Here is a 13,762-nt window from a genome sequence, read left to right on the forward strand (position 1 = left end):
ATTGTTAGGTTAGTTAGTTCAGGTTAAGACGTTAAAAAAACACGAGGCTGGGACGTATTGAAGTAGTATTTCCATATATACGCGGCCTGAAATGGGCTGTTTCGGGGACCTGAACTGGTTGCTGTCGAACTTATTATCACGTTTTCTTGATTAAAATTCATAAATAAGTCAAATAGAAAAAAGAAAAAAAAATTTCGTTAGTTTTAGATCTGTCATGATGTCTGTGATGTTTGTTTATTATACATAAGAATTTCAAAATTTATCTTATTTTTTTTCCCAAAGGGCAAGGCAAAGGGAACTATGCCCATACAGCCATGTCTTGTGTTTTTTTTTCTTGATGATGATTAATGAAATGATGAAACCTAAGCCCCCACACAGACTCCTACTCCGAACCCCAAACGAAGTAAGCGGCTTGTTGGCGCAAAGCGAAAATAGATAGGTACACTTTGTTTATTGAATATTCCGATTTAATAATACTATCGGGAATGTTTTCCGACTAACTTAATGTGATCATTAACCACAAAACACCACTTCGTATTGATTATTTAGATTATTCAATGAAGAAAGCAACCTTCCCGTTCCCGGTCCCACCAAAAAGTCCGCGGCAAAGAGAATATAAATAAATCTGTATGTTGGATGGAAAAACAATTAATTATAAACGACTACTATTTAGGCCGGCAAATGCAACAACTTCTTTTTTGATTTGGTTTTCCCCGAAGGGTAAGGCAAAGGGAACTATGCCCATACAGCCATTTCATTTTATGTATTGATTTTTTATTATAATATATGTCCTCTTTTAAAACACGGTACTTACCCATTATTTAAAAATGTTTAAATAATATGCGTTATTACAAAAATATTTTTCCAATACTTATTCCTTTTCTCAGATTGTAGTATTTTTAGTTTTTTATTTATATTTATTCTCTTCATACAAAATCTCTTTATAAATTGTCACTGACATTCTATTACACTTGTCAAGTAGTCAAAGCCTTTAGAGAAAAAAAAAAACTATCACGCACACAAACTAACATTGACACCTCTACACGCTCAGCAAATACACTGTAATCTGCACCACTACAAATGTAGAATTGATCAAAATTGAGGGTCTGGAATATGGTACTTCTCGTATTCGGACCCTAAATTTTTGTTAGTTAGCGAAAATAATACACCAAAATATTACTATTTATCGGTTTTATAACAATATTCCTCTAACCGTTTTCCTGTAGCACTGCATCAACTTTTGTATGGAAAACGAATCACCTTAAGAGTACTTCATCTATACTTATAATACATCTGTAGAGAGGTCAATTCTGTACATTAAATATTTTTTCAAAATAACTATCAGGGGGTGATAAGTGGTCGATACTGATGCCAAAAATGCAATCAGTAAAATTTTTGTCTGTCTGTCTGTCTGTCTGTCTGTCTGTCTGTCTGTCTGTCTGTCTGTCTGTCTGTCTGTCTGTCTGTCTGTCTGTCTGTATGTTCCTTATAGAAACAAAAACTACTGGACGGATTTTAATAAAACTTGGTACAATTATTCTTCACACTCCTGGACAGGTTATAGTATACTTTTCATCACGCTACAATCAATAGGAGCAGAGTAGTGAAGGGAAATCCTTTTGTATGAAAAATCTAAACCGCTCAAGTTAGACGTTTGAAATTTGGCATGCAGGTACCTTAGATACCGTAGAGGTGCACTAAGAAAGGAATTCCCGAAATTCCTACGGGAACGGGAATTAGCGGGAAAATCCTTTTGTATGAAAAATCTAAACCACTCAAGTTAGACATTTGAAATTTGGCATGCAGGTACCTTAGATGCCGTAGAGGTGCACTAAGAAAGGAATTCCCGAAATTCCCACGGGAACGGGAATTAGCGGGAAAATCCTTTTGTATGAAAAATCTAAACCACTCAAGTTAGACGTTTGAAATTTGGCATGGAGATACCTTAGATACCGTAGAGGTGCACTAAGAAAGGAATTCCCGAAATTCCCACGGGAACGGGAATTAGCGGGAAAATCCTTTTGTATGAAAAATCTAAACCACTCAAGTTAGACGTTTGAAATTTGGCATGGAGATACCTTAGATACCGTAGAGGTGCACTAAGAAAGGAATTCCCGAAATTCCCACGAGAACGGGAATTAGCGGGAAAATCCTTTTGTATGAAAAATCTAAACCACTCAAGTTAGACGTTTGAAATTTGTCATGCAGGTACCTTAGATACCGTAGAGGTGTACTAAGAAAGGAATTTCCGAAATTCCCACGGGAACGGCAATTAGCGGGAAAATCCTTTTGTATGAAAAATCTAAACCACTCAAGTTAGACGTTTGAAATTTGGCATGCAGGTACCATAGGTACCGTAGAGGTGCACTAAGAAAGGAATTCCCAAAATTCTCACGGGAACGGGAATTAACGGGAAAATCCTTTTGTATGAAAAATCTAAACCATTCAAGTTAGATGTTTGAAATTTGGCTCGCAAGTACCTTAGATACCGTAGAGGTGCACTAAGAAAGGAATTCCCGAAATTCCCACGGGAACGGGAATTAGCGGGAAAATCCTTTTGTATGAAAAATCTAAACCATTCAAGTTAGACGTTTGAAATTTGTCATGCAGGTACCTTAAATACCGTAGAGGTACACTAAGAAAGGAATTCCCGAAATTCCCACGGGAACGGGAATTAGCGGGAAAATCCTTTTGTATGAAAAATCTAAACCACTCAAGTTAGACGTTTAAAATTTGGCATGCAGGTACCATAGGTACCGTAGAGGTGCACTAAGAAAGGAATTCCCGAAATTCCCACGAGAACGGGAATTAGCGGGAAAATCCTTTTGTATGAAAAATCTAAACCACTCAAGTTAGACGTTTGAAATTTGTCATGCAGGTACCTTAGATGCCGTAGAGGTGTACTAAGAAAGGAATTCCCGAAATTCCCACGGAAACGGGAATTAGCGGGAAAATCCTTTTGTATGAAAAATCTAAACCACTCAAGTTAGACGTTTGAAATTTGGCATGCAGGTACCATAGGTACCGTAGAGGTGCACTAAGAAAGGAATTCCCGAAATTCCCACGGGAACGGGAATTAGCGGGAAAATCCTTTTGTATGAAAAATCTAAACCACTCAAGTTAGACGTTTGAAATTTGGCATGCAGGTACTTTAGTAAACTTAAAGCTTAGTTGCAACAGGATATTACAAAATTCCCACGGGAACGGTAGTTAGCGGGAAAAACATTTGTATGAAAAAATCAAATCTAAATAAAAGGAGAAACTGACTGACTCAGTGACTGACATATCAACGCATAGCCTGAACGGCTAAACGTAGGCATTTGAAATTTGGAAGGGACATAGCTTAGGTACCGTAGAGGTGCACTAAGAAAGGAATTCCCGGAATTCCCACGGAAACGGAAATTTGCGGGAAAATCCTTTTGTATGAAAAATCTAAACCGCTTAAGTTAGACGCTTGAAATTTGGCATGCAGGTACCTTAGTTAACTTAAAGCTTAGTTGCAACAGGATATTGCAAAATTCCCACGGAAACGGGAGTAAGCGGGAAAAAAACATTTGTATGAAAAAATCGAAACCGCGTAAGATAGATGTTTTCAATTCAATTCAATTAAATTATTTATTGCATTCCATGTAGTACAATGGGGTGTTACATAGGCATAGGAACTAAAACATGGACCCTGTAGGGCACAGCAACGTTGAAGGGAAGAGAGGAAGTGTGTATTAAAATTAAAACTCAATGAACAATCAATTAAAAAAAAAATCAATTCAATCAATTGATTCAATCTAGCATGCATGCATACCTTAGTAAATATAAAGTTTATTTTTGGCTGTATTTTGAAAAATGGGAGTTATTGGGAAAAAAAAATTATGAAAAAATCTAAACTGCATAAGTATGCACTCCCACACACACAAAGATCTCTCTCTTATATAACACGCCACGCGGACGAAGTCGCGGGCAAAAGCTAGTTAGTAAGTAGTAACCGGGACCAACTGCCTAATGTCGTCCGAAGATCATCATCTTACTTTCCGACGATCAACCGGATCACAAAGTAATTTTTATGTTATTTCCCCATCATTATTCGTACCCGGTACCTCCGGATCGTGAGCCTAACGCTCAACCACATCAGATTGGTTTTTATTTGACGTGAGTTATTATAGTAGTTTTGCTTCAGATGGCATTAACTACTTGGCCGGATCATGATGGAAGGATGGACTATTCCATTAGTCTACTCTTACGAAAAAATAGGCATGATAGGCAGTAGCCTATCGTACAGTAGTGCGCATTCTGTTTTTCTGTACTCTTAACCTAACGGAGTCTAATTGTCGCCAAAGACCACGGTCAAAATATTAAATGAAGATTGCCTTCTTCAATACCCGCACAAACGTTTAATACTCGCTACTCCGCACGTCTACGGTCGCTCGCTTCCCCCGACTGTAAGCCAATATTACTCTTCAAAGTAAAAGCTAAGTTTAAAAATTCAATTATGTATTTAACCGGTATCAGATCCGCAGTATTGGATATCTTGTTGCAACTAATTGCATTTGCGGTGTGCTTTCTCATTTTTACTCCGTCCACGAGCTCTCTCCTTGCTTCGTATTTAATTTTTATCTGTACGACGACGGCGGAATATAATAGGAAAAGTTTCATTTGGCTAATTAAAAATAAGCCACCCCAGAGTACGATCCAGATTTATAGACGTTAACCAACCTACTCTGTCTGCTATTTTATACTAAAAGCTCGTTTACAAATATTTACTGCCCATAGTTACTATGAACAATGGGAAATGTTGACAATGTGAGTACCCACTCCGCTTATTTATTAAGAGAAAACGCTAAAACTGAAGTCTTTATGTCTGCTATTTGGGTTTCTATCTTGATAACGTTGAAGAAAGGCTGCTAAGTAGGTATTATTTTATTCAGACACTAGTGACTACCTGCGAATGCGACTTCAGGTTGTATTCTTTGTTCTATTATACAGACGTCTTTTAAGTGCAGTAAAAGCGCACCGCGGTATTTAGGGTGGCTCCCCATACAGCTCTTTAATTATTACGTCACCTCGATATGAAAAGTTTTAATGTGTGTACTCTGCGTGTGGCGCGGCGGGCGCCGCTCGCTAGGACGACTCGAGCGCACTTTATTCCTCTCGTGTCCCTGTCGAAACGAGCTCCTCTTGCTTTTGTTTGAACACCGAAACAAACGAACAGAACCGCGATTAAATTTGTTCCCGAATGAATACCAACTTTACGCATCATTCCAGCACTGTTTGTTTTCGCGTTTTAACTCCTTTGATTAAACTTTGCAAGTCCCATTGAGACCTGGCGGTTGGAACGATTCGACACCATTCAACGCCGAGTTTACCGGCTGCCAAGTTTCTGCACTATGTAAATTCAGCTGAACGTAATTAGAGGAAGCTAAGATCGTCTATTCCGGCTAAATAGCCCAGTCTACTCGCGTTAACTCACTCCAGTGCGAGTCGATGGCCCTCCGCCCGCGCCGCGGCGCTCCTACATCTGCGGTTGCACACCCGCGCGTAATGTGGCGGTGCTTACCTAAAGTCGTCACAAGTTTTATGTGTCGGTTTACTGCCTCGCTGAGTCCTCGTAGACAACTGTAAAAGGCGACGATTGCGAGACAAAGCGTGATCGGATTGAGTAAATAAATAGTCCGCGTTACAGCGCTCATCAATCTTGCAGTACAAAAGTAAATTGTGCAAGTTTGCACTGCTCGGGGTTCGTTGCCCGCTGCAACCTCACTAAACTGTCGTGAGCGCGACACTTAACAATTTAATTGTCGCTCATTAGTCCTAAGGCGGCGACTAGCGCTGTTTTAATTAACTCGGCAATTCATAGACATTTCATTAGGTCCGGGCGAGGGCGTGTTTTTCACGGCATTTAGCAGAACACTCGCGCGATTTGGAGTTATCAATCATAAAATACCTCGACGATGTGGAGTGAGCAGCTGCTGGTCGGAATGAATCAATCACCCGCGTACCAGCCAGACGGTTCGCGTTATTTATCATTCTCGGAATCGTCGACACGATTCTGATGACTGCGATGAGTTTGACTGTTCACAAATGGATGCAAACTCGCACCCAAACATTGTGGTTCGGAATAAACTAACAAATTCAACCGGAATAGTCGCTCCATCCATGCCGGAGTTGGAAGCAAGATATCGCAGTGTTTGCCTGCCGGATGGCCCTCCCCCGCTTCGTCTCTTGGCAAACTGCACCGAACTATACTGCAAATCATAGCGAGTTTGTTTGCGTAGGTCAACGCCCCGCCGCGAACGTTTTATATGTTCCTGGTGTCACGTCACTCTAATAATAGAATAATAGCAACGTAACATCAACATTATGCACATTTGGAATGCGTTGGTTCCTTATGGTTTACGCGTCCTGCATTCCACAGACATAGCGAATAATCTTTATATTATTAACGTTTGTATCTGGACAATGAATTCAATTATGCGATGTAACAATAGGTAGACATTTCCAATCAAAGAGCTTAAACAAACAGGGCGTAGATTGTATATCCATGCGCTTTGGCAGTTAATAATATGTTTAATTAAGCCGTGAGGTAGCTGGATTGGGAACAGTGACTCGTTAAACTTTCATTATAATTCGCTCTTACAAATTGCTCGTACGTGAACAGATCGCGCGTACAATCGATCTGTTCGTGGGCCTTTGTTTGACTTTAACTCCGAATTCAGCGTAATTGCCTTTCAGCCTTTCATTATTCAACTTTATGCAGTCATTTACTTGTGTTATTACGTAGGGAGACTTGCCGCGGTTAGTGTCGTGGGTGGATGCATTAATCGTAATATGTAAATGTTGGAATATGAAATATTGAAATTGCGAGCGTGGTTTTACAATAACGTCTACTCAGGATGGATGGGGGCGACCTTTGTTTTCTCTTAGTGAAAATTATTGTTTGAGATTGACACTTTGTACTGCGAACGTGACTTGTTCTTTTGAGGTACTTTTGTTATGTTTATAACTGAATAACAAAGTTTTGTGTAGTGTAGAATCGCCATGTCTTCTCTTAGACAACTCAAATGTTTGCAAATTAGGTACATTTTGAAATGAATGAAGAAATAATTATAAATAATGTGCATCAGAGTGTATCAAAAGTTGTGTAAATATACACGAGAAATAGGGTAGTCATATCTCCATTTTACGAAGCTGACAGTTCAAAGACTTAAGAACTACTTTATTCGCCAATTTTTCACAAACCTTCATAATCCGGTACTTCACATGTTCTATTCGCTTTTTAAACCAGCCCTATCATTGTTTCAGATCGAGGATGAGGGTAACCATGGTAACGACGACACGAGGCTGTTCATCCTGTCGACCCTTGCCGGGCAGCATCGGCCGAAGGTGTCCTGCGCTCTCTGCAAGGAAACCCTACATGTCTTCGACCGGTACCCACTCGTCGATGGCACCTTCTTCCTCAGTCCACGACAGCATACCAGCAGCGCTGTTGAGGTAAGAATACTTGCATACTCACCATCATGCATTTATACATGCATAATTATGTCGTTTTGTCGATTGGTGCTAATCATCATCAGCCCATTAACATTAGTCGTTGATGGTTATAACGACTGCTAATGCAGCCGGGACTAACGGCTTAACGTGCCTTCCGAAGCACGGAGGAGCTCGAGATGAAAACTTTTTTTTTGTGGTCACCCATCCTATGACCGGCTTTTGCGAAAGTTGCTTAACTTCAACAATCGCAGACTGAGCGCCTCATGCTAATATGTGGACCCAAATAAGTCATGTCGTTCTGTTAAATCGAACAAAATCACGTGGCACGCATGTTAGGGAAAAAACAAACTTATTGATTTCAACAAAATTTATTGAATCGATCGATAATTTTATCACATTGCGCGTGTTAGCTCTGCAGGACTATTTCTCATTAGGGTAAGCATAGACCACGGAATTACACTTACGAAGAATCTGACACACCATTTACGCTTCTACAACTCCTAATCTTCTTAAGTGAGTTGGTTAGGCTCAGAAGGTACTGAAAGATAACTTGCAGCCACAGTTACAGACATACATAAGAACATCCCTGTTTCCCATTAGAGTAGGCAGAGACTACGGAATATGAAGTGACTTTTACATATCTTGTGACAGTTTCTTTACTACTAAGCTCTTAGTCCGGCAATAAGTAAAAATCCCCTTTTCTGAAAGGAATTTTATGAATGTTTATGACGCTTGAACAGCCTCCGTGGTCTAGTGGTTAGAGCGTTAGGCTCACGATCTAGAGGTCCAGGTTCGATTCCCGATGGGGACATTGTCGAAATCACTTTGTGAGACTGTCCTTTGTTTGGTAAGGACTTTACTGGCTTGAATCACCTGATTGTCTGAAAAAATAAATTGATTCCGTGCTTCGAAGGGCACGTTAAGCCGTTGGTCCCGGTTATTAGCCGTTAAAAACACCTCCACCAACCGGCAGTGGAGCAGTGTGGTGGAGAATGCTCCATACTCTCTCCGGTTGATAGAGGGGAGGCCTGTGCCCAGCAGTGGGACGTATATTATATAGGCTATTTATGTATGTTGAAGTTGAAACGATCTATGATTGATGATCTTATACTATTTTGTTTTCTCTAGAAATTACTTAGAGTGTGCCTACAGTGGGACACTTTAAGATATTAATACTAAGATATGGTACCTACTGACATCTGGTTTTAACAGATGACAGACGAATGTTTTTAATTAGTAACTTCTATCCTCGCTAAATTCGAATATCCGAACAGAATGTACCTACGAATAAATATAATTAAAAGTTTATTCCAAATGTACTTACCAAGTTACCCTTGTTTAACAAAGCTAAAGTAACAGAGGGAGACAGAATATTGATATAGACTCGAATCTATTACACGTTCGAATAATCCAAACTCAATTAAAACATCCCTGGGACAATTTACAACACTTACTAAACTCACATTTGCGATGAGACGAACTTCCCTAATTACGTCACACAAAAATACATAGAATTACGGCAAAATAAACGTTGTCTGAAACTTAAATAAGACCCTGTGAGTTTATTTAAGTCTATGGAACGAACGTCCCTAACTTCTCGGCTGCTCTGTTTATCCAGCGAATTACAGAGATACTCCCGTGTTTGTTTGACGTTGAATTAGCATGCGCAGTCTCCTTAGTTGTTCACGTCTTTTTCAACTTACATCCTTTTTAGTTTATGAAAGATGGTCATTAAACGTGAAAATTAAAGCTCATGTGAACCTTACTTTATGTAAAAAAAGCTTATTATAAGATTAGTGATTACCTAAATGATAAAATTGTCTGGTATTGAATGTGCCCATTGATTTAAAAGATGAGTTGCTGTTGCAGTTTCTTGTTACTTTAACTCCTCACCCATAACACCTTGCGAAATGACGTAAATTCAAAATTCAAAAATGTTACGTTGACCTTCAACAAGTATATCCATGATAATTACGTTGAATAATGATATTGATTTCTGATTTCGTGTTTGGACAAGCTAGTCAAGAATCTAGAGTCCTTACTTTTGTAGTTCCTGTTATAAGTCCTGTGGTGGACTCAGGCCTCCAATCCTCGTTTGGAGTGAATACATAAAATAATCCACCACCCTACTTCACGCGTTTGAAAACTTAGTTATCTGACCGGGAATCGAATTGGAGACCTTGGTTTTGTGCTCAAGGACATCACAAACCTCGTCGAAACTGTTTACAATACACTAAAATGAACATCATCCTGTAAACCTCTTACGTAAAGATACTAAAGACAATTACTAAATGACTGTAGTTTCAGTCATTGAATCAATCAATCTTTATTGTTTTATTACGCTAATAGGAGTCGTTATTCCGTCGGTAAAAGTAATCGTATCTGGTTTAGTCCATTGTAGCAAAGGCAAAATATGTAATGATAAAATAGGTATGCAATTGTTTATTTCCATCATTCAGTGGGTTGTTTAAAACTTTTCAAATTATTCTGTAAAAACAAGTGTAGCAACCCGTATGGCGCCTTCTTTTTTTGTAATACCACTGCAGAACACTTGAAAACATCCCGAAATTCAATTCATATCCGACCCAAGTCCGAAACCAGTCTTCGTATTATACGGATTTGTAAAATTAATCTTAATTCGTTCGATAATAATGAAAATTGCGTATATGCTCCAGTCGCAATGGCTACAATACGATAGAAAATTGTCCCTACTCGTACTGAATGCCTACTTTCTTTTACAATTGTGAGAAAACAAGCCATTTTTCATAAAGAAAATATACCCTTGTCCTCAGGTCAAAGTGGAAGGTCGCACGCAATACCTGACGTGCGTGTGTATGGGCTGCTTGGAGCGCTGTGACCCGGAGAGGACCATTCGTTGCCGGTTCTGTGGACAGAAGTGGGACGGCTCCTCGCTAGTGTTGGGAACCATGTACTCTTATGACATTTTCATGGCCACCCCGTGCTGTGCTGAGAGACTGAAGGTCAGTTAAATTGTTGGATGCTTTTTGGGTATTACAAGAGACAGGATATCGTGGCCAGCTTTGAAGTTTTGTAATGGCATTTGGAAAAGATCAATGTATTTCAAGCGACAAGTCTAAATCTTAAAGATTGTCTTTGCGTGAAAGACACTCATTCTATACTTATATTTTTCTTTCTATTATTGTTCAAGACAGACTAGTTGGTTAAGCTCTAGTGCGCTTAGCTAAGCTTAGCTCTAGTGTTGTTATAGACCTGCCATTCCTGATCTTGTATGGTATTGATGAAGCGGTACTAACATAGCTTGTTTCTTGTTCTACAGTGCAACAACTGCTACAAGCCGCTCCTGCACCCGCAACAGCGGCTCAACTACTCGGACTACTCGCACCCGGTGACGTGCCCTCACTGCCGCGTGCTCGACACACACTTCGTCAAGCCGCTGTCCTACTGCTTCACCAAGCGGGCGTTCCCGCTGTTCCAGCAGTGGCCATAACAGTCGGCGGTGCCGGGCGCCTGCCCCGGCACCCCCCCTAGCGATTGGGCCGCCAGCCCTCCCCGCCGCGCCTCGCCGCCCGCGCTGCGCCCCGTCGTCAACACCAGCATGGCGCGCGCCAACGACCCGCCCGAGGAGACAACCAAGTATCTGCAGCCTACACTCGCCAGCATCACCGAGTCGCTCTCTCTGCTCGGCCTCAGTCCGGAAACGCTCGCCATGAGTCTCGGCGAGTCATTGGCCGAGCGCTACTTGGCCACTCTCAAGCCGAAGCAGCCCGAGCGGCCCCTTCTCGGTGGCTGCGGCGCCCCCCGCCGCGCCCTTTACGCCGACCCCGGCCTGCAACTCTTCTCCAACGACTTCATCGACTACTTGAACCAAATCGCGTAAAGCGCTGGCGGCGTTATTGGACTCTTCTATGTTTCGTGAACTTTAAAAGTGTTGTCTCGACGCAGACTAGGAATAATTTCTGTTAAATTAAGTTGGTATTATTGAAAATAATTTTATGTGTCGGTTTAGATCGTACTATTGATTTTATTTTAATTTTATTCTGCACTTTGTTGATTCGATGTTGATTTTTATCGGAAATGATAAGCGATAGAGTGACGCCAGAATATGCATTTTGTTTTTCGGTTGATTCTGAAATCGTGGAGTTCTCCTGTAAGGAGCTCAGGTGAATTTTAAATTATTGATTACCTTTCTATTTCAGTGATACTGAGCCCTATCTGATAGGGACGTTCGAGTGGTGTGTTGTTTAGTTCAATTTAGTTTATTAGTTATGTTTTATTTTAGCAAAATTTTAAACCTAACTTAAGTGTTATACGATATTTTCGTAGGTTTATTACGATCTTTTATTTCCTCCCACCAAATGGCACTTTGATCGTGTAAGGGACTTCTTAAAGTTGCCATGTTAGGTTATTTATCATAATTTCATTTACTTATTTTCTCACATAATTTAAACAATAATAATTGGTAGAGGATTTTAATTATAAGTCATTGCTGTGTCACCAATAATATATGATTAGCTTGTCTATATCTATTACAATTATTGTAGGTTACGTATTGTGGCGTGAACATGTTACTTTGATTCGTTTCGTTTTTACATTATTCTGTCTCAGTGATTAGAGGAGCGTGAAGTAAACATTTCAGTTTTGTATTTCGGATTGTGCCATATCAAAAGGTGAAATCTTAGTGCATTTGTGAAGTTATTATTTTGTTGGGGTGTCCACTAATCACTGAAGGATGTTTTTTTTTTACTTTTTATCGTGGACGTTATTTTTTGTTGAATTTACCAAAATTGGGTTCTCCACAGTTTAGGTTAAGGGTTTTCTATAATTATCGTGAATGTCTATTTATTTATAAGTGGTTAGCGCTTCGTCGTTTAGTGTGAGGTTAAGTGGAGTGCACATTTACTCAGTAACTGTTTAACGTTAATGTTCTAGGTAAGTTTTTTATACATTTGATACTTACTCACAAGTGATTACAAGTGATAAACTTAGTAACTAGTGCGTGCATAGTGATATATAAGTGGTGCGGATATCTAGGCGATTTGGAAAGTAAAGTGATAGGCGAATCAACGCCGGAGCTAGGCAATAATTCTAAATAAAGACTTGTCGTTTTTATAGATGAAATTTTTTGCATTAACCTTCTAAAATCTTAACTGCCATTTACATTTTAAACTAATTAAGAGTTTCAGAACGACCAAGCGTTGCAATTTTCGTACATTTGAAAAGATAATGGATGGTAAGGGAGTAAAGTAATTTTTCAAATGTAAGAATGGATTGCCGGGCGCTCTTTTTTCATATTTTGGACTGATTAGATTGCTCTTGTCTGTTTTGTAGTTAGTAATCACCATGGCCCTTTTAAGTATTTACTTGCGAGTAGCTATAGTTTACATTTACCGGTAGACACAATGTATAAGCAAATAATATACAATAGTCTTCCGCAGGCTCTGCACGGCAACCGCGCCGCGCGCGGGTTGAATTATATCGAGGATTTCGACCAATAGACGCAGCGTATGCTATCTATGAGGATACACGTCGTACGGCTATTGGTCGAAGCCTTCAATACAATTCGCGTCGCGCGCGGCACGATTGTCGTGCTGCGAGAGCTGTAATAGATGGTAATTTGTCATTACTAATAGCTGTCTTTCATTCTGTCAGTTTATCACGTTTATAAGCTAAAAAACCACCAGTGTCCATCTTAGGCCTCGTCAATGCCTTCGGGAAGTCTGGGGCCAAGATCAAACCCATCGAAGGTAAAAAAAAATGTCAAAATTCAATAAGTCAGCTAAGAAAGTATCTTGGACTATTAACAAACCAAAATCACAAAGTCACAAGTGTTAAACCAGATATCTTAAATTTCAAACCTATTGACAAACTATTTGACGTAATTACAGGTTACTAATTACCAGTGAGTAAAATTACTAGTCCTAACCTATTATTGGATTATCTACTACTCTACATTATAGTATTAGTATCTATGCTACTTTGTAGTAATACCGCAGTACCTACTGCTATATTCAAATAAATGTAAGTATTTCCCAGGGCCATGGTTTCATCACGCCTAGATTCATCATCTATCACTCGATCATCCGCATCACTGCACTTTCATCGTCATTACATCAGGCACGGTGTGAGAGGATGGTGTACTGGCCAACTATGAGTTTTTTTTAATTAATATAACATTATATTATAACATACAGATAATAAAATACTGTACGAGACAGTAGCGCCACAGTTTCATATGAAATACCTCCAAGCGGACAGAAGCAGTAAATGACAGTTACGCTCTTCCTGTATTTTGTACGTA

At 39.7% G+C, this 13,762-nt stretch overlaps 2 protein-coding genes across 2 annotated transcripts in view; both read left to right on the forward strand.

Moving 5' to 3' along the window:
* The window catches only part of LOC126368441 (headcase protein), a 99,824-nt gene extending 88,873 nt beyond the window's left edge, over window positions 1–10,951 (forward strand). Inside the window, exons 3-5 of the mRNA XM_050012443.1 lie at window positions 7,294–7,482; window positions 10,275–10,463; window positions 10,781–10,951. Of these exons, the coding sequence (XP_049868400.1) occupies window positions 7,294–7,482; window positions 10,275–10,463; window positions 10,781–10,951 (549 nt within the window). The remainder of the gene's footprint in view (window positions 1–7,293; window positions 7,483–10,274; window positions 10,464–10,780) is intronic.
* A 108-nt stretch (window positions 10,952–11,059) lies between these two features.
* On the forward strand, window positions 11,060–12,838 carry LOC126368519 (uncharacterized). The gene has a single exon (XM_050012546.1). It carries the CDS (start codon window positions 11,060–11,062, stop codon window positions 11,339–11,341), a length of 282 nt encoding a protein of 93 aa, XP_049868503.1. The 3' UTR covers window positions 11,342–12,838.
* Window positions 12,839–13,762: the final 924 nt, after the last annotated feature.

Source organism: Pectinophora gossypiella, chromosome 7 (assembly GCF_024362695.1).
Source record: "Pectinophora gossypiella chromosome 7, ilPecGoss1.1, whole genome shotgun sequence".
In the NCBI taxonomy this organism is placed as follows: domain Eukaryota; kingdom Metazoa; phylum Arthropoda; class Insecta; order Lepidoptera; family Gelechiidae; genus Pectinophora; species Pectinophora gossypiella.